We start from the raw sequence: 21,389 nt of genomic DNA on the forward strand, positions 1-21,389 counted from the left end.
CATTTTGTTATAAATCATATCGAGTTAAAACAACTATCTATCTCTTACCACTTTATTTACAAGACGATTTTCAATTGTTGAAGAACATGGGTATCAAATCTAATTGAGTTAAAACTACTATCGATCTCTTACCACTTTATTAACAGTAAGATGTTCAGTTGTTGAAGAACATGGATGTTGATTTCTACAGTTTCTCCCTTGCGTGGCCCAGAATACTGCCTAGTGCATAAAATGTTTTGATTTTTAACATGGGATCTGTACCCTCCTAATTTCTCTCACGGGTAATCCACTTTGAGAAGTGGAGGCAAGGTTGAGACGTATACCCCTGTTTCCTACCTCTATTACTGGGAACGGGTTGGGGCAAAGAACCCATCATCCTTGAACGACCTCAGTTCTGAACCTTGCTTTTATCATCTAGAAGTTGTAAATGACAGGTTTGCCTTTCCATGCGCCAATGTCTCTCTCTCCATCAACAAATCCACTATTCATTGTCTTCTTCATTTGGACCCAAAAGACAGCGGAGAAGCATCACTACGCATCTTCTCATAATGTAAAATTTGGACTGTTGTTCATTTATTAATGTCAACCATCGACGACTCTCCGTCAGAGAACAATCCCATTCTTACGTGTCCTTCAGTAGACGTGAGGCACATTGACCCATCACCCTAGTGTTGGCCATCCTCTTCACTTTCACTGGTCACATCCTATTCATCCCGAAAAAACTCTATATCTTACCTCCCCCCCCCCCTCTCTCTCTCTCTCCTCACCACCGCTGCAACTCAAACCATTGGCGACAATTGCTCTCTCGTTCCCTCTGTCCTATTGCCCATTTCAACAAACGGATCCTACTGCATATTTCAACAAACATAGAGACAAAGCTCCGCCGCCATGGAACATAGCATGTCCGAGCACAGGGAGTGTGATGCCCAGTTATAAGTTGTGATGTGCAAATTGGAAAAGGGGGTGGTCACGATGATATGTGTGAGAGAAAGAGATAAGAAAGGAGATCCAGTCCGATGTCGATGCCCGATTCTAGGTTGTGATGTGCAGATCGGAAAGGGGTATGGATTGAGATCAGGGTCTCGATCACCAAATTCCAACAAGCTTCAAACGGTGCCGAAGGAGACCACCAAATTCCGGTGAGCTTCAAACGATGCCATAGGAGCGACATGAGTATGAGATCTAGACTGACTCCATGTCGTCTCCTTCACCGGATCTTAGGTTGATATGAGATCTGGTGAGGGAGACAACATGGAGTCTCAAGTATTATATTTAAGAGATACTTAGATCCAAGATTTGGACTAGATCTGACAACCAAATGAGCATGGAGCTGGAGTTTTTAAACATGGAGATACTCAAATCTAAGATTTTTCGGTTAATCTCTGTTAGAGCAATCCTCTATGCGGGGAAGGAGGTGAGAGAGAGATTTGAAAGGGTATTTTCGGATTTTTCTTTTAAATATCAGTCATGTGATATCATATGTGATTGAGTGTGATGAAAAGTTAAAAGGATAGGGGAGGCTTTAGTCAATTGTAATAAAACTTAAGGGTACTTTAAGACAATAGTTAAACAATAATGATAGACTTAGGCCCCGTTTGGTGCATCTTTCCACATGGGTTGTCGGTTGTTTAGAAGCTCGACAATTCACGTTGTGGTCTTTCCTGTTTGTTTGGGAAAAGATTTAGCCACCAAAAGATGCATTCATGAAAAGATGTGTGAAGTCCATTTTGGACTATTTTCGATAAGCTCCAAATGGAGCTTTTCGACTTTTTTCATTGCGTTTTCGTACGGGAAGACATGTCTTAACCAAACAATCTTCAGGTTGCTAAGATCTTAATACAAAAGCTCACATCGTCTTTTGGCTATCAGGTATGCTAGCAGATCTTTCAAAAAAAATGTCAAACAACACGTTAGTCAACTAGCTAAACAGTAGGGTAGTTTAAGAAATTTGCTCATAAATTAGTACATTAATTCACATTTTCTGAATAGTAAATTAATATTTGATAATAATTTAATAAATAAATACATATTATATATTTATTATATAAATAATGTAAAATTCTATTATATATAATAGTATCAGACTGGGCTTATTTGAGAAATCTCAAGCTTGAGTCCACGGGCTTGAATTTTGTCCAAGCCCGAGAAAAATATCGGGTCGATCCAGGCTGGCCCGTCGGGCTACCCGACCCATGAACAAGTCTACAGATAATTAATAGTTTTATATTACAATGCAAACTTTTACAATTGGATTATCTAACCACCATTGTCATTTATTTATTTTCTATTATGAAAACATATCATTTTTTTTATTAAGGTCATGCTTGGGAGTGCTTATGTTAAAAATATGTGCTTATTGGATACATGCTTATTCTAATAAGCACTTATTTGCATTTGGCACCCATCTTTTTTCAAGTGCTTATTTAAAAAAATAAACACTTATTTCATATCGGGTGTTTGGTAGTCTTTTTCTCCAATAAGCACTTAAATAAGCATTTGTGACTATTTTGTCATTCATTTTCTTTCAAATTTTATGAAAGCACTTTATGTAAGTACTTTTATGAAAGCACCTTAATAAAATCACTTTTACGAAAGCTTTCATAAAAGCACTTTTACAAAAGTACTTTCGTGAAAGCACTTTAATAAAAGCATTTTTGTGAAAGTATTTTTATAAAAGCACTTTTACAGAAGTAATTTTACAAAAAATACTTTTATGAAAGCACTTTTGTAGAAGTACTTTTATAAAATAAAACTAGGGATAATTTTATAAGCGGTATTTTAAAATTCAACTAGGGATAATTTTGAAAGAAAGAAGTTGATTAAGTGCTTATTGTATAATTACTTAAAAAAAGCTGGAAAATTGGGTTTAAAAAATAAGCACCTATTTCGGGCTTATTTCCCAAACACCAATAAATTAAGTGCTTAATGGTGTGGTCCTAACCCAAATAAGCATTTATTTTTAAGCACTCTAAAACATAGCCTAAGTTATTTTTTACACATTTTCAATTGTTAAAACATAGATAACTACTTGAGGATGCCACTAAAATAGAAAAATAAAAACAATACATTCAAAAGTAAATAAAGAAACAAACGTTCCACCAAAAACAGTTGTCGTTGGAATTGTTTGGGATTATGCTAAAATCGTAGAATAAATATGTTGTTTCAAATAAGCTGTCTCCAAAGTAAGGCTGCAACTTGGGCCGGGTTGGCCCGAAACCAACCCGAAAAAGTTGGGTCGGGTTGATGTTCGGGTTAGGGTTAGGGTTGAAATTCATGAACCCGACTTTACTTTGGGTTGGGTTAGGGTTGACCCCTTAGCCAACCCGACCCAACCCGAACCCAACTCTATAGTACATGTTATATATAAATATATGTTATATGTAATATATAATATACATTGATTTGTTTAGTTGCATGATATTTGTATAGCCCCCACCACATAGTATCATGTATTTATTTTAAGATAATCACTTCACTTAATCGTAATCAGAAAGACTAAAACCTTAATAACATTATTTTATGTTATTTGAAAATTTTATTCTTCATCTCCTCTATGTTGTTTGTCATCCAAGAAAGATCTATCGTAAGTCATAACTTATAATAAACTATAGTCATTTCTAACACTTGTTTTTCTAAATTTTGTACTAAATGAACAAAAAATTAACGTCAACAAACAAATACTAATGAAACATAGGATTAATATATATATATATATAGTGAAAGTTGAGTTAATATCTAAAATCGAGAAATTCTATAAGGTTTTAAAGGATGTGAAGAAGGTTGGGTTGGGTCCAACCCTGGGCTAGGGTTGAAGGAATTTAGTTAGGGTTGGGTTGGTTGGGTTGAAAGTTGAGTTGGGTTAGGGTTAGGGCTAGGGTTGGGGTTTAGAACTTAGGGTTGGGTTAGGATTGGCCTCAACCCGACCTAACCCGGCCCAACTTGCAACCCTACTCCAAAGCAATAAAGCTAGGAAGAAGTAATCAAAACTCTAAAGAAAAACATAAAACTAACTGGTTCAAATATATAGTTGCCAACTGATATAAACCAACCATAGAATAAAGTTTAAAGAAAAAACAAATCAAGGCTTCAACTGGATAACAGAAAAAGGAAAAACACATTTAAATGAAAACTATTTGATAAAACATAGAACGAATAGGAGAGTCGTTAAGCAGATCTTTTGACCACTAGTACAGACTTTGTGTTTACTACAAGGAAAAAAAAACTTATTGGAGAGGATGGCCATTGACGGGGAAGACGATCAGCTCTTTTGTAGTCGTTGGACATAGGAGCCGTTGAGCAAAGAGAGGGAGAGAGATTCGTTGAAGACAACGAAAAAAATATATATGAAAGATGAGGGATTATGGACATGGGGCTTACCGATCTTATATTTTTATACAAAATTACATTATTACCCATTTTCTCATGCACAAATTGATCTCACACGTCTTCATTTTTTAAAGATGTAGTGAGAATAATTGGAGTTCAGATCGGCACCCCACAACGTTCTACATCATATCTCTACCGTATATTGGGGACATCTCCCAATGATGTATTAGAAATTATGATGTCATCATTGGGCAATGTTTCTAATACATTGCAGGGATGTATTGTGGGGCGCATATGTGAAGTCGAATTATTGAGCCGCGATAATCAATTTCTTACGAGTGTTTTTTTTGGGGGGGAATTTTTTTTCATCGTGTTTCGAATGAGAACCGATCATCTGGTTTTAACCAAGGGTGACTCTCATCCCAATAATCACCATAAACGATATAAACTCTCCCAGTGAGTGATGCCAAACGGGCCTTATATTACCCTATTTCAAAGAAACGCCTTTTCACCGGACCCAATGCATATATCCCCGATACCACTTAATTTGTGTTTTTACTGTAAGTATTTTATGAATGTTGGTGTGGTAGTGATTAAGTAGAGATTGTCAATGGTATAAAAAATACCCATGTGTGGTTGACGCCTCTAGAGAGCCCAAAAAACTTGGGTTTGAAGTTTGGGTTAAGGTTGAGGTTGAAAAGTGTGAATTCAGTTTAACTTCAATTTGGCTAGGGTTGAGGCCTTATGTGATTAAACCCAAACCCGACCTAGCATCACAACTATATTAATTTTTTGAATGCTTCACATTTATATGTATAAATATTATTTAAACAACTATTCATTTTATCTAAATAATGATGCATATGGCTTCCAAAAAAAGACATGTATGCATGTATGTATGCATACATGTAGCTTTCATATAAATGTGCAAATATGCATCCATAAGTGTATGTGTGTATTATATATCTATCCATACATATATCTATGTCAATAATTTTAAGTTCAAAACAAAAATTTTAAAGAGCATGATAATTATGTCCTTTCACATATATTAATGCAAACTAAATTGATCTTGATGAGGGCGGATTTGGCCCTCCAGTCACGTCGTGATGTATGGCATCTCATAATGACTACATGACACTTAGACATCACCTAAATGATGATTTGGAGTTCCAGATCGTAGCTCATCTTTACCCCGACATGGCGACCTCCCTTTACCACCGACCTGGCGACTTCGGCCACAACTTAGGTCGACTTGCAGCACTTCATCCAGGGTTAGCCTGTAGCACCTCGTCATCAGCCAAATGACCTCGACGCGAGGAGCGACCTCCCTCGAGGGCTTGCCGACCTGACTAGGGACCAAGCGGTGACTTGCGAGATGTGATCGCCGACAAATTCGGCATGCATATTTTGATGCTTCCAGGTTTCTCGGAAGTTGGCCCACGTACCGAATGTTTCCGGATGATGGTCAACATGTATGGCAGTTGCCTTCGAAGATCTCAGACTGGTTAGGCACGACCTCCCAGAAATCCCGGGTGCGGTGCATGAGGCCCACACCAAACAATGCCTATATAAAAGCACCAACCCGAATGACACGGGAGAAGCGAGTAAGCACATTCTAGTTCTCATACCTTGTGATTTTTCAGCTCGCGATCTACTACGAGAGTACTAACTTAATCATCTGAGCGACCTCGTCGGGTTAGCCACCCCAAGTCCTTTAACATTGATTCCTTGTAGGTTTTTCTGAAGAGCTACCTAGCTTAGCAATCAACCCAGCTCGGCACCCAATCTACCCCCAGCTCGGCATCAAAGTCCTCATCTAGCAAAAATCCTCCACTTCAGCCTCTAAGTTGTCGACCACCTAGAAGTAGTCCGAACGATAGGGTGCTGCCAAAAAACCCTTCATCATATCTCAACCTAGGTTAAGTTTGGGAGTGCTTATTCTAACAAGCACTTGTTTTGGGCCGCAACCACATTAATAAATAAGTTCTTATTCTATAAAATAAGCACGTGTGCAAGGAGCCTAAGGCTCAATTTGGAAAGAGTACAAATACAAATATGTACAGTGCAAATACATACAAAAATACAAGGTTTTCTACTTTGCATACTTGTATTTGTACTCCTAAACTGAGCCTAAATATTGAGCTTATTTTCAAGTAGGGGTGGATTTGAATTAAGCTGAGCCGAATATATGGCTATTTGAGCTCGAGTTGCTAATAGACTGTCAGGCTCAAGCTCTATTCGGGTAAGAGACTTGAGCTTGAATTTGACTTAAGTCAAAAGTTTGGAAGTTCGAGCTTGGCTCGGCTCAAGCTCAATTGTGAATTAAATGTTTTATAAAAATAAAAAATATGCATATAAAAAATTAAGAATTACAATGAATTAATTGTTATTATATATAACAATTAAAATTCTATATATAATATTTTTATATTTATTATTTTTATATGTATATATATGTATGTATGTATACATATATAAATATATATGTAAAAGCTTGATTAGGCTCGTGAGCCTCATGAGCCAAGCTTTTTCAGGCTCGAGCTCATCTCAATTAGCAAACGAGGCTCAAAGCTCAATTTAAACTGAGCCGAACTGAGCTCGAACAGTTCATGAAAAGCTTGCTTGTGGCCACCCCTATTTTCAAGTGTTTATTTATTTTCTTTGGGACCATCTTGGTCCATCATGTCATTTTAAAAATAATTATATTACAAATACACTCATGAACACTTATTAGGACAAACATCTATTTTTAGGGAAAATTGCATATTATTACCTTGCACTTTCGAGGTAGTCTCACTTTACCAACTGAATTTTAAAACATGCCATTGCATTGTTTGCATTCTCAAAATTTGTCACTTTAGACCAACACCATCACTAGACATTTTTATGGTGTAGTGAAATTTTCAAATTGCCCTTGGCATATAGTACCCTTGTACTCAGTAGGTCATTGACGACTTGGTCTCTTTCATATGTTGCCTATATCAAGGCCACTCGCTCTGTTCGTCCAAGATTGTTAAGTGCTGTGTCAAGGAATTATTGAATGTGACTCAAAGGGACGGCTTCAATATGGCATCGAGGCATCTTCAAGAGGAGGTGGATTGTATTTGGTGATACACACCACTAATAACCCCTCCTTAAGTTAGATGTTGCAAAAATTGAATTTGCATTTATGTTGGAGAGAATCAACTAACATATCAATTTAGCCACCCCATAGATTGGTGATTGGTGGTGAATTTGGGATTTTACTCACATCTATTTTTAAAATGTGGCTTAAAATGGTAGTTTTTAAGAGTTTAGGTAGTGTATTGGCACGTTTTAAAGTTCGAGTATTAAAGTGAGACTACCCTAAAGTACAAGGTACTAGTATTCAATTTACCCTTTATATATAAACCTATTAATGGGTTGGGTAGCCCAATAGGTCAGGCTAGGCCAGTCCATTTTAAGTTAAGCTTAGACATGACATTAGGCATGTTAGTTAAAGTTCGGGCCTAAAACACTATGCCTGACCTTTTTTTTTTTTTGTTCGGGCATGTCTCAAGCTTTATAAAAAAAGCTTGGCCCAAACTTGAGCTCGATTTGATAATATATATTATATAATACAAAGTATATTTTATTTAATAAAAAATATATACATAATATTTTTTATTTGTCCATATTCTCATTTTTCAAGTAATAGTGAGATCTTTTATTATTTTTGGATTTTGAGGGCTTTTAGCATAAATAAAACATTTTTTTATTTAATAAAAAAAGAAAACAATACATGTTTTCAAAATTTTACCCACACTTCAGCTTGGGCCTGAATGTATTTTGTTGATATAGAGGCAAAACCTGACCCATCAACAAGTCTATAAGCATTAATCACTCCCAAACATGGGTAAAACCAATCAGGCCAACCGGGTTGGGTTAAGATCGGATTCAACCCGATCTTATCCGGCCCGACTTGCACGGTTGCACCCATCTTTGTGGGGGTTAGCATTATCCAATCAACCGGGGAGCGGTTCGCGGGCCCTTAGTCACTACGGAAGTACTGCCCCAAAAGCGCGGGAAAAAAAGAGGTTCAGCGAAGTGTTAAAACTCGAGCAATGAGCCATCAGCCATGGTGACAAGCCTAAACTGAACTGAATAACAACGAGTTCCACCAAGCAGAGAGAAAGGAAGCACGAAATGGAAACAAAGTTCCCCGGGTTCCCCTTCGAGCCCTATTCCATACAGGTCGATTTCATGAATGCTCTTTATCGTTTTCTTGACAAGGGAGGTGTCTCCATGCTTGAAAGCCCTACAGGTACATTCTCACAGTTTCCATCTCCCACCCCTCCGATCTTCTGTCGTTTTGTTCTTTTACATTTTGGTTTCTGTCTCGAGCTTCTAATGTATTTCCTTTGCAGGGACCGGGAAAACCCTAAGCATCATTTGCAGCGTTTTGCAGTGGGTTGTTGATAGGAAGCAGGTTGATGCAGACTCCGTCACGAATCAAACATCTGGAGCTCAGTCTGCGTCTGATGATGAACCTGATTGGATGAAGGGTTTCGTTCCAGAAAAGAAAGACCGGGAACAGGAGAAGAAGAAGAAGACGAAGAATCTTGCTCATGGATTGGCAAATTCTGATAAGAGAAGGTCTACGGGAAGTTGCAGAGATTTTCTCTGTAAGAGCGCGGTAGAAGAGGACTTCTCTGAGAAGGAGGAGCTTGGGAAGCCTCAGAAGACGAGAGATGCATTGCAGTTGGAAGATGAAAACGAGTTTTTGTTGGATGAGTATGAGAGCGAAGAGGAAGGTGTAGTTGGTGGGAAACCAAAGAGGAAGGATTGTAGAAGTTGTTTTAGTTCAACGAGCGATGAGGAGGAGGGGCAATTAAGTGATAAGGAAGAACATGAGAGTTTCAAAGTTTATTTCTGCAGCCGCACACATTCTCAGCTCTCTCAGTTCGTGAAAGAGTTGAGGAGAACAATTTTTTCTTCTGAGTTAGAAACAGTATGTTTGGGCTCCAGGAAAAACTTATGTATTAATGAAGGTACATTTATTTGTTGTACTATTGAGAAATTTTATGTGTGATCCCTTACAACCCTGTCATGCTTTTTATTTATTTATTTATTTTCAATCAGATGTCCTAAAGCTTGGGAATTCCACACGGATCAATGAACGATGCTTGGAGCTTCAGAAGAGCAACAAAAAAGAAGTTTCCAAAATCAAGGTTATACCCATTAACCAAGATCCCTGCTCACGTTTTAGTTGATGTTGCTTTGCTGTTTTGTTGAGATTCATTGTTTCCATTCAGGTCAATTAACCTTTTCCTTCAGATTCATATATTCTCAATAGATTGTCATTCTTCATGCTACTTTGTCTAAGCTAAATTTAACACTTCCATCAAATTTTGGGCTGGGAACATTCCGGAACAAAAGTACAGGGTTTGGATACTTAAATTAACTCATATTTTCATGGGAATGGATACCAATTTAGTGGTGATTGTTTAACACCCGAAGAACTCCTGGGGGGTCCAAAAATGTTTGTGATGATTTCATTGGCATGCAATGTTTTCTAGAAAGTGCATTGAATGAGGCATCATCATCACCATCATCATATAAAGTCTCATTTAAAGAGTTTGTTTCCCCATTAACTGCAGGAGTTTGCTTTCTCATTATTAGCTACTAATTTGATGGACAGTTTTAATTTCTAAAGGAAATATGTTCTAAATCATTCAACTGATCCAAATTGTATTGCTTCCTTGCTCCATTTGGCCTCAACCTTTTCAGTGCTAAGGATAGTCTATGTATTGTTAAAGGTGAGGCAGTTGGAATTAGAAGGTTCACTACGTGGTGTGGCAGTTATTAGTTATCAGACTTTGAATTGCCAGAGTGAACATTGTTGCCACCTTAGCAGAAAAATCTACTTATTGAACTCTTGCCTTTTGTGCTATTGTTTAAAATATCAAAGAAAATTTGGAAAAAATAGGTTGTGGAGTGGTCAAAGTTATATGTCATGCCATAGAGATCTGGCCTGAAATCCCAGCTGCCAGATCTGTAGATTCCCATTATAGGCTGTGAATGAAACCAATTCAATTACTTCTGAAAAGTTGAATGGCATGTGATTACCAATTCTATAATGGGAATCTACAGATCTGGCAGCTGGGATTTCAGGCCAGATCTCTATGGCATGACATATAACTTTGACCACTCCACAACCTATTTTTTCCATGTGATTACCAATTCTATCTACTTTACTAAATCCATCTTGTTTATAGCCAAGGTGGACATCCAAGTGTTTTCAATTGGAACTGGAATCTCCAGTCTGATGGGTGACCTCAGTGGTTATGTTCTTATAGAATATGGCTTATTCATTTAATGTAATTCATCCTAAACTATTCTTAATATCTAAATTCATATTGGTCATGAAATAGTTCTTTGATTATTTAACAGTGATTTACAGGTCCTTGCTGGAGGAAAAATACGTAGAATGAAAACTTCTTCTGGTTGTCCTTTGCTTAGAAAGCACAAACTACAAAAGCAGTTCAAGACTGAGGCCTCTCAATATGGTGCCTTGGATATTGAGGATATTGTTCAGCTTGGCAAAAGGATCGGGACTTGCCCATACTATGGCTCCCGGAGCATGGTCTCTGTAGCTAATCTTGTGGTCCTTCCTTATCAATCTCTTCTTTTGAAGTCTTCTCGGGAATCGCTTGGTTTGAATTTGAAAAATAGCATTGTGATTGTAGATGAAGCTCACAATCTAGCAGATTCTCTTACCAGCATGTATGATTCAAAAATTATGCTTTCACAGGTAAATGTTTTTGCATCTCCTACATTTCTTATCTATTATTGTGAAAGACAGTTGCAAACTTGGCTAAGTAGTTGTTCTCAACTATGATTAGTTAGTCAAACCACCTTTTTTTTAATGCATGATCTATTCTGTAGTTTCTTTATGAATATCGACTTCACTTTGAATGAATTAAAAGGCTTGGAACACAGTAATCAGAAAATCCCATATACAATGTGATCCATTGTTTGAATCTCTGGAAATGGAACCACAGCTAAACCACCATTCGTAATGTTGGGAGTGCACATGCTATTCTTTAACATGGTCTGGTTTTATCCATGGTCACACAACATTACACTTTTTTGATCAATAACAGTAAGATTCATCAAATGGTTAAGAAAAAGATTACAGAGGAGGGGAGCTAAAATATCTTAACTCCCCACAACTGCCAACATACACCCAAAATACAAGAACAATTACAACTGAGCCCAAAAAACAGAACTACTACTCACCCCTTGCTTAGCTAAGCCATCTGCAAATGAATTTGCACTTCTCTTTACCCATGTGCGTCGAACTTCAATGTCCTTGGTCATCCATTTAAATTTCCTCTTGTTTTAGTAGAAACGTTGTACTTTGCATTCAAATGATATGAATAGGATGGGTTTAAGAACAAACTGCAAAGAAATGTTTATTTAGTATGTTTAGCTGGCTTTACCTTTTCTCATTAAAGTGGCAAGTTTTCATGTATACCTAGACCATGTTTAAACCCTGCGTCCCCACTGAAGAAAAAAAATTCACTTTAATATGGGGTTAATTAAGTGTATAGAGTTAAAATATTGGAGATTCTTGTAGACAAAATAATAATTGAGAGAATAAATGGGGACAACCACTCATACACACATGCACACTTTTTGTGTACAAACCTTCAAACTTTTCAGATTTGTCTCTTCTATTCCTGCTTCTCCTGGCACTCCTGCTCTGTTCACTTTATTTTTAAAATTCCTTTTATTGGCAATGCCAAGACTTTTACTTTCGGGTATTTGAGTTCTTGAGAACTGAAATCATTACAGGTTGGTTACTATTGAGCTTCATGCTTTTCAGTTGGAGCAGGTACATTCCCACTTAGAGCTGTACCTTGATAGATTCCGGAAACTGTTAGGAGCTGGCAATCGAAGATACATACAAACTCTGATTGTTCTAACTCGAGCATTTCTCAGACTGTTACTTAATGAGAAGAGTGCAGACTCTATTGATATTTGTCAAAGGAATGGACATGCTACTGGACAGAAATCTCTCCCTGATTCCTCAATGACCATCAATGATTTTTTGTTTTCTCTTGATATTGACAACATCAATTTGGTTAAATTGCAGCGCTATGTGAAGGAGAGCAATATCGTTCACAAGGTAATTACTTGTTTGTGCTTCCAAATTCCTTTCAATTCTCGTTCTTTCCTTCTCAGGAAGTTGAAGTATTTTCTTTGTTCAGGTGAGTGGGTATGGAGATAAGCATGCCAGCTTGCAGAGAGGTTCTGTACTTGATGATGATGGAAAAAGTGGTGGAGAGGGAAGCACTTTATCTGCCTTTCATTCACTACTTGATTTCTTGCTTTCACTAACAAATAGTGATGGCGATGGGAGGATAATAATCTCAAGGAAAAAATCCACTTACCCTGGACAACAAGAAGGATATTTGAAATATGTTATGCTTGCTGGAGAGAAGATTTTCTCTGAGGTTCTGTCTGCAGATTGCTGCATTTAGCACATGCTTGTTGCTGGAAAATATTTGCTTTCTTAACCCAATTTTATGTATGGAAATTCTACAGATTGTAGATCAAGCACATGCTGTCATTTTAGCAGGGGGCACTCTGCAGCCCATAGAGGAGACAAGGGAACGACTATTCCCATGGTTACTGCCTGAACAGTTGAATTTCTTTTCCTGTGGTCATATTGTCCCTCCAGAGAGTATTTTACCAATTGCAGTTTCTCATGGACCCTCTGGTCTGTCTTTTGATTTTAGCTACTCTTCCAGGAGCTCTCCAATCATGGTTAGTATATTATAGCATTACATCTGCTTTAATATTTCTGAAGTGCTTCCATATTTTTATCAACTGGATCTTTTTTTTTAACCTAAATGATCTAGTCCGTGAGAAAGTAATGTCGTGGAATCTCATGTGTCAGTAATTGTGACCCAATGTTGTTTAGCCTAGGTGCCAGACCTTGGCTAGTTGTTGATACCTACTTACCTACCTACCTACCTACGTATATTTGAGGAATATATTACATTAAGAGAATGATTATCTCAAAGCAAGGACATATAGTTTAGACAATTATAGGACTGACCATTCATTTTGGTGCAATGCTGGGTAACAAATACATCTACTGGTCAAGAAGACATAAAAAAAGTGTAGTAGAGGTGAGGATGCTAAGATGGATGAGTGGCAAAATTAGAAAGGGTAAAATCAAGGATGAGTGTATCAAAGAGGAATACACTAGTAAGGTGGGATATGCCAGCAGAAGTAAGCTTAATCTTTAACCCTTTATTTTTCTCTTGGTCCCATAAAAGAGAAAGGAAAATGTGGAGGTGCACGAGAGCAACATTGTTATGGACAGTGAACGGAATGCCAGGATCTTCTAGGAAAAAGGAAGGAGCAGTCAAGCCTTAAGGTTGTGTTTGGTTTGAAGGAAAAAGTAGGGAAACCTTTACAAGCCTTGTATAGTTTTCCTACGTTTCCCTACATTTCCCTACCTTTTCCTTCAAACCAAACATAGCATAAAGGACTGCACTATGTATAGGTCAATACATTGGTTAAAGACCCTAGAATTGTTTAACCACTTCTCTTTTACTGATTGTTGGAAGGATTGGTTATTAGTAGCAAGCTGTTCCTCCTCCAAGGTAAGGGTATTGACTAGTTGGGTTCCTCCCTCCTCTTGGTTCTTTGAAGCTGAACTTTGATGGGAGTAACCAGGGTAACCCGGGTCCCTCTGGGATGGGAGGTATGCTGAGGAATGAGGCTGGAGAGGTTGTCCTACTCTACTCTAGCCCTTTAGGTGTTGGGAACTCTATCCGGGCAGAGCTGTTAGCTGCAATACAAGGAATACTTCTTGCAAAATAAGTGGGTGTGGAGCAGCTTCTGATTGAAGGGGATTTTAAGACAGTGGTGGATTGGTTAAATACTCCGGAGGATGTCACTTGGGGCTACAAAAAATGAGTTAAAAAAATTCAAATGGCTGACAAGAAATATGTCTATAACAGTACAGTGGGTTGGGAGATAAGCTAATGCATTTGCCGATGTCTTGGCAAAACCATGGACAAATAGGGAAACATTATTCTGGGAGCAACTGTAACTCTTCTTAATCTCTGTTGTAGTTTATGTATTTGCTGTTTGGAGAGGCGGCACCTCGAGGGGATTTTCATGTAATCAATCTTTGAAATAATGGAAGATGATTTTATTTATCAAAAAAAAAAAGAGGAATGCATCAGTAGCAATTGTTGACAAGTTGATACAGTTTGCAGTGTGAGTGACTTGTTGCAAGTTGAAAGTTCTTAAGTTGACCAGGAGAAGTCCAAAAAGAAGCTGGGCTAAGTAGTGAGGAAAAACACATTCTTTAACAGAATATAAGGTGTTAAGAGTAAAATTGAGAGCGAATATTTGTAATGTTGTTCCCACTTAGGTGTGATATGGTAGTCAAAAAAGCATTTAACAGAATGCTCAAAGGTTACAAGGCAAGACATCATTCATGACACCATGCTCAATTGTCTTGCAAATATATCAAGGCATACACATTATTTTTCCTTCAACTAAGATAAGATGCTGAGTTTCCTATCATAAGCATGGATTTTGATTGATTATGCTTCCATTTGCATGCTACTAATGTGCATTCATTTTTTGTAATGTAGAATGATATGCTTGCTTTTATAATCATTGTATCTGTTACCTTAAGCTATATTTCATGTTTAATATCTAATAAGGGAACTACCTATAAAAAAGATCTACTAAAGGAAAAAAAATTAGAAATAATGGAAACAAACTTTAAATTTAATAAATAATATATATTTATTTTATTATCGATTGAATATAATACAAAACATAATTAGCATAAGTGACCTCCCAAGTAAGCTATGCTGCCTTGGCAATATGAAGTTCAAATTTATGAATTATGACCAATTTTGTGGAAAATGAGAACTAAAGGAGAAATGCTTATATTTGATAGTTGAGATGTAGATGGCTCAATGATTTAAAAGGCATGCCTCAGGCGCGCCTAGGTGCACAATTGAGGCATGTTTTAGGTTAGGCACCCGCCCAGGTCCTAGGCACAACCCTTTCAAAAGGTGCACGCTTGGTGCGCCTTGCGCCTCAACCCAGGCGTGCGCCTTTTGAAAATTTGACACCTTTTTGCTTTTTTTTTTTTGAGTCTAGCGGCTGGGCCTGGGGCTCCACTCCAAGGGTGTGGCACAAAGGCAGCTTGTAGAATTAGGAATGTAATATGCCACATTAGCTACTTTAAGTAATGTAAATGAGAAAAAAAAGAGATTATGAGTTTTATATGATTGAAAATGTTTTATATGTTTGATTTTATTTTTAAATTCTCATTTGAACATGCTTTACATGTTATGTTTGTGTATTTTATTTAGATAATAGGTTTTTTAAAACATTTATTTTGAAATTTAAGTTTACACTTTTATTAATATTATGATTAATAATTTTTTGATTTTTAGCATTTTTTTTAATTTTTGTGCCTTGCTTAAAAAGGCGCACACCTCGCCTCGCGCCTTGTGCCTCAGGCGCAAATTGACCCCTGTGCCTTTTTTGTGCCTTGTGCTTTTAAAACACTGCTATGGCTAAATGTACATAAAAAATCTAAGAGCTATTATCTTATTCTTCCTGTGGTATTCTAGCTTAGGATTTTACCTGTCTGTAGTAGAATTTCTTATTGGCTTAGTTATCCAATTAAAACTACTTTTTAGTGGGACTTGTGGTTGATTTCCAATGGAAACCCAAAACTCACTCAACAATGCTTTCCTTTCAACTTTTCTTGGGTTGGATAGATTATGGTGCATGCACATTGAGAATAGTGACTAATTGCTATATAATTTGTGTTATGGTTTACTTTACAGATAGAGGAGCTGGGTCGTTTACTTTGCAATTTAGTGACAGTGGTTCCTGAAGGTATTGTTGTGTTCTTCTCGTCATTTGAGTACGAAAGACAGGTCTATGATGCATGGAATGCTTCAGGCATCCTTGCAAGGATTATGAAGAAAAAACGTGTTTTCAGGGAACCCAGAAGTAGCACAGATGTGGAAATTATTCTCAAGGAATACAAAGAAAGCATTGTCAAGTTGTCAGATGGGGTTCCAAAAGAAAATTCAGTACCATACAATGGTGTCATTCTCTTAGCTGTGGTTGGGGGGAAGATATCAGAAGGTATCAACTTCAGTGATGGAATGGGCAGATGTGTGGTTATGGTTGGACTTCCTTATCCGAATCCATCTGACCTTGAGTTGATGGAGAGAATAAAGCATATTGATGGATTGGGTGTTTCAAATAACAGCAGCACCCCCAAGATTTCAGTTAGTAATGAATCTTCCTATGCAGATATGGTTCAGGTTGGCTTTGACATTCTAAAAGGTTGCAAGAGAAGAGGGAGAGAGTACTATGAAAATCTTTGCATGAAGGCTGTAAATCAATCAATTGGTGCGTTCTAGGAACCATACAATTTTTTGAAGTAGATCTTGCGCCATATACATAGGCCCAATGGATGGTTTGACAATGCAAAGGGCACATGCATTGAAGTGGGTCCCACCACTCGTTGTCTCCAAACGGGGATTTCAATGGGTTGGATTCGGTATGAACTCTGTTCAACTCGAACCCAAAACGACCTGACCCGTCACCCGACTAAATAAAATGGGATACCTAACCTGCCCAGCCTGTCTCACGAATAGTTCCTCTATGCTCAGTAAGGATATATTTACTATGCTATTATGTCAATGGATTGGGCTTGGCCCAGACTGACATCGACCCAAACCCAGACCCAAACCCAAACCTGATTAAGGCTGACCCGACACTAATTCAATAGGGTCAGATCAAGGTGGGTTTACCACTTAGCCGACCCACTCCATCTCTATCTTCAAGATAAGAGATGTCCTAAACCAGAATTAACCCGATCCCAAGCATCTAATCTATGCCATTCTTTTTAACAAGGGTAAAGATGAGAATGGTCTCTTATTTCTAGCAATCAAATGGAAATTGGTCTTTGATTTAAGCTAAAAGATTAATTGGTCTTCAAAGCAAGGATCAAAATATTGGACACTATACGGGGCATCATATTGTATCGGGTGTATTATATCTGTATTGGTGACCATGAAGACGCATGGATACACCGATACAAAATGGGTATGGGGGTTTTTGGGTATCCATCTGTATCAATATTTTGATCCTTGCTTCAAAATATTATCCAATTATGTCACTTTTCTCCTTAATCTCTTTCTGTGTCTGTGTGGCTTAGGTGGCCTATTGAGTTAGACTCACTGTGGTGATAACTCATAACCCCTCTCCACTGCATGAGTGCCAGTGTGCATGACTGCATTTCTTTTTGGTATGAGTTTCACCTACCAAGGGGGTGGAATTCATTGTTCTGTGCATCTTTTCCTTCAGTCATGGTTTCTCTAGGTAGAGTCATCTGGCACATAAATGACAATGCAACAGTCTTTCTTAGTTGACTCATGTTTCCATCATTATGGTTTCTAGGTAGAGCTATCCGGCATATAAATGACTATGCAGCAATCTTATTGGTTGATGCACGCTATGCATCTGATCTCCTGAAAAGAAGCTTCTCTCACCCAAGAGACAAGCTTCCGAAATGGATAAATGAGCGACTTGTTTCTTCTACTGCTAATTATGGAGAAATTCATCGTCTGCTGCAGCAGTTCTTCAAATCCAATCAAAAGAGAGGTGTCTAGGGTGTCTGACTGTAAAAATAGTTAAATTCCAAGAGATGCATATCCAGGATCACATATCCATTTCATCTAGCTTGCAGAAAACCTTGTGCAGAGCCATTATGATCGGCTTCATTGGAATCATCTTACAAGTTGGACAGGCTGGAGATCCATATTACAAATGGGGAAGGTCAGAAAGCAACTATGCATGGTTCTGACTGCCATTTTGGAATTAGGTAGGTTATATGATGCTTATTTAATTTCTTTTTTTCTCCTTTTGTCAATATGGTTGATTCCATTTTTAATTTATTGTTTTTCTATTCTCTTTATTATAGAAGTATTTAATCCATTTTGGTTGTACTTTTTTTGCCTTTGTCATACATTTATTACTAATGCTGTCTTTATGTTCATCGCTCCATTGTCCATTCAATCACAATGTAGGTAAATATTCCAGTAGTATAATCATTTCAAATAGTTAAGAATAAGTGGAATTTCAATGTTCACTTAGAAGGTGATCTACAATATGAATGCCTTTGTTTTTTTTTTCTTGTTTCTAAACAATGCCATGTTAGGAAAAGCAATGATGTAGGTTTGTGTTTCATTAAAATGAAGTAAAAACATGTTTGGTTTGATTAAAAAAAAAGCCTTGTTTCTGAATTCTGAAACCAATAAAACATCCGAAAACAAGAACATGTTTACTTCCATAAGGCTGATGTGGGTCACTATTTGTTGTGTGACAAAAATCAAAATCTCCCATTAGACCTGATGCCAAGTGCTGATTTAAAGCTCCTACTTATCATGCAAACTCGCATTTAAATGGACTGAGGTCAAAATAAAAACAAAGATATATAAAATTACGAGTAAGGGTGGGCTAATGTTCATTTGGTCAGAATCTCTATATGAATTATTATGCTTTATGTATATAGTATCAAACGACCAGTTGAAATAATGTTATTGAAATCAGAAATTCAAGAAAGCATTTATGGTTTTGCTTTTGGGAAAGGAAAACACTACATAACAAAGAACATGGATTGCTTTTGTTTTAAGAAAATGTTTTTCAAACCATTTATGGTGCCTGGTTTTGTTGAATTCACAATAAAGGAAATGATTAATGTCTGAGAAATCCCCTTAGTTGATCTTGAAAGAGAAACAGATAGGCTTCAGATGAAAACAAATCCTATATAGAATAGTTTTCAAACCATTTATGGTGCCTTTTTTTTATCAAATTCAGGAGGCATGTTCGTCACCTCATGAAATTTCACTTCTTTTTAAATTGTGGGCTGGCCACGCATAACAGAGCTTGATGGAGGAAAGCTGGCCAATAGTTGAACTGTGTGAGAAACTAAGGACAATGAGATTGGATGGACGAAGGGAAAAAGTGACATTCTTTTTATGTTTTCCATGGATGAACAGGAACTTTCTAGTGGTCAAGTCTCATGAAGGTGTGAAGATAATCTATTAGAGATAGTTGAGAATTAGACAAAGTAGCCAGGTTTGTTCTTGTCAAAAGGAAGGCCCTGTACTGCTCAACCTTACAAATTTCTATGCTTTTCTTTGTTTAAATCAGGAGGCAGCTTAGGCACCATAGTTTGTGATGAGGATGTTTTGCCACTTGGAGCTGAGTTTACTTTGGCTCTATTGAATGAAGACTTGTTCCAACGGTGGATAACAAAGCCATGCCGCCCATGTTCAAATGGAGATTAAATTTCACATGGTGACATGAGTCAAGTGGCAGTGTTTTCCATTGGCGATGGACGATAGTCCTCCCCTCCTTCCATCAAGGAGGGGGAAGTGAATTCCTTGGAGCTCTGCCACATTTTAGAAAGTTGCATGTAGATGTGGCTAAGGATTATATAACTGAAGTCTGAAGGTTATCACATGGAGATGAAATGTTACGCCTGGAACGTGGCTGGGAAGTGTAAGGGGGCAGTTTGGTTACGGTTGAAGTGGCTGAACTGAATAACTACTTGCTTTATCTTTTAGTGAATCAGTTGTGAAGTACTCTTTTTTGCCAATGAAGCAAGAAATATTTCATCAGAAGAAATGATAATCTCCATGGGACCTCAAGCCATTTATTAAGGTGGTTGAGATCGTAAACTCCGTGGTGGCTGAAGCTGAAATTGGGTTAATTAATGTACTCGTCAATTTCTCAACACCCAAGGCTAAGTTTAAGAGTGTTTATTTGAAATATGAGCATTCGATGAAAAAGCACTTATTTTAAATAAGGGTAGTATAGGACGTGAATGAAGCAGATCCTAGTAATGGCACCTACACAGGCGCCCTCTCTCCTGGCATTCATTCTCCTTGTCTTCCCTCTCTGTCTCATGGTCATGGCGAAGCCGACAGACCAGAAACCTTTCAGTTGCTGCGTCACTTAGAAGGAAGCCGCAAGGGAGACAGAGTAAAAGGTCTGAGCGAAGCTAAACGCTATCTCCAGAGATTCGGCTACCTCGACCACCATAACGACGATGATGAATTCGACCATCAAAACATACCAGCTGAAGCCTGGACGCCAAGACGGTGAAACAAATGATGTTATTGTTGCCTCGATGCGGGTTCCCCGACATCATAAACGGCGAGACATGGATGCGATCAGGATGCAAAACCACTCTGGGCTTCTCTTCCCATTATGCCTTCTTGGATAAGACCCCGAAGTGGCCACCTTATCAGACCCATCTCAAACCGGTCACCCGATTGGTTTCATTTCATCCTAAAACCATTTTTTTGGCCCAAAACCGTTGATTTGATTACCGAACTGTTGACCCGGGTGGTTGAATAATTGACTAAGACTATTTTTGGCCATTATTATTATTTTATTTTTAAGTCAGAATGGATTATCTGTTCGAACCAGATGGTCGGACCATTTGACCTGGGAATTGGTCCCCAGAATGGTTCCTTGTCCAGTCTGGTTTTAAAAACCTTGTTGATATATATGTTCAACCCAGGAACCAGATGGTCGGACTGTTCAACTTGGAAACCAGTCCCCATAACGATTTCCTGTCTGGTCTGGTTTTAAAAACCTTGTTGGTATATAGGCTCAGTTTGAAAAGAATACAAATACAAATTTTTGGAATGCAAAACCTTGTATTTTGTATGTATTTGCAGTATACATTTTTGTATTTATACTCCTTTCAAACCGAACCATGTCAGTATTTGTCTTGTTCTATGCAAATATGTTGTAATACTCGGACCTGACTGGATTGTTGAACCATGACCATACAAATTTGAATCACCCAGTTGGTTTTCATTGATTCGCCCGGATTGTATTAGGTCAATCTAATTACCAAACCATTTGACCCATGAGCTTGGTGGCAAGCATTTCTTTTTTGCGTTCAGTCCGCATCTTATAACATAGGTTAAATCAGAATATTTTAAGTT

General features: G+C 37.7%; 1 protein-coding gene across 5 annotated transcripts; it reads left to right on the forward strand.

Annotated features, from left to right (window-relative positions):
• The first annotated feature begins 8,363 nt into the window (after positions 1-8,363).
• LOC104595201 (RAD3-like DNA-binding helicase protein) lies at positions 8,364-21,133 on the forward strand. 5 transcript variants are annotated; one of them, XR_016082728.1, is made up of 11 exons: positions 8,365-8,611; positions 8,715-9,338; positions 9,430-9,518; positions 10,751-11,101; positions 12,179-12,481; positions 12,564-12,809; positions 12,901-13,122; positions 16,194-16,770; positions 17,824-18,247; positions 19,243-19,453; positions 19,579-21,133. XR_016082728.1 is itself a non-coding variant. In XM_088898674.1 (9 exons), the coding sequence occupies exons 1-9, from the start codon at positions 8,494-8,496 to the stop codon at positions 18,033-18,035; spliced, it is 2,733 nt and encodes a 910-aa protein (XP_088754800.1). In that variant the 5' UTR covers positions 8,364-8,493; the 3' UTR covers positions 18,036-18,429. The 5 variants fall into 5 exon arrangements, 2 of the variants coding, with proteins under 2 accessions (XP_088754800.1, XP_010254122.1); XR_734844.3 differs by lacking the exon at positions 19,243-19,453 and having other exon boundaries at positions 19,579-21,131; XR_734843.3 differs by lacking the exon at positions 19,579-21,133 and having other exon boundaries at positions 19,243-19,556.
• The last annotated feature ends 256 nt before the right edge of the window (positions 21,134-21,389 follow it).

Source organism: Nelumbo nucifera, chromosome 2 (assembly GCF_055504915.1).
Source record: "Nelumbo nucifera cultivar China Antique chromosome 2, China Antique-T2T, whole genome shotgun sequence".
NCBI lineage: Eukaryota > Viridiplantae > Streptophyta > Magnoliopsida > Proteales > Nelumbonaceae > Nelumbo > Nelumbo nucifera.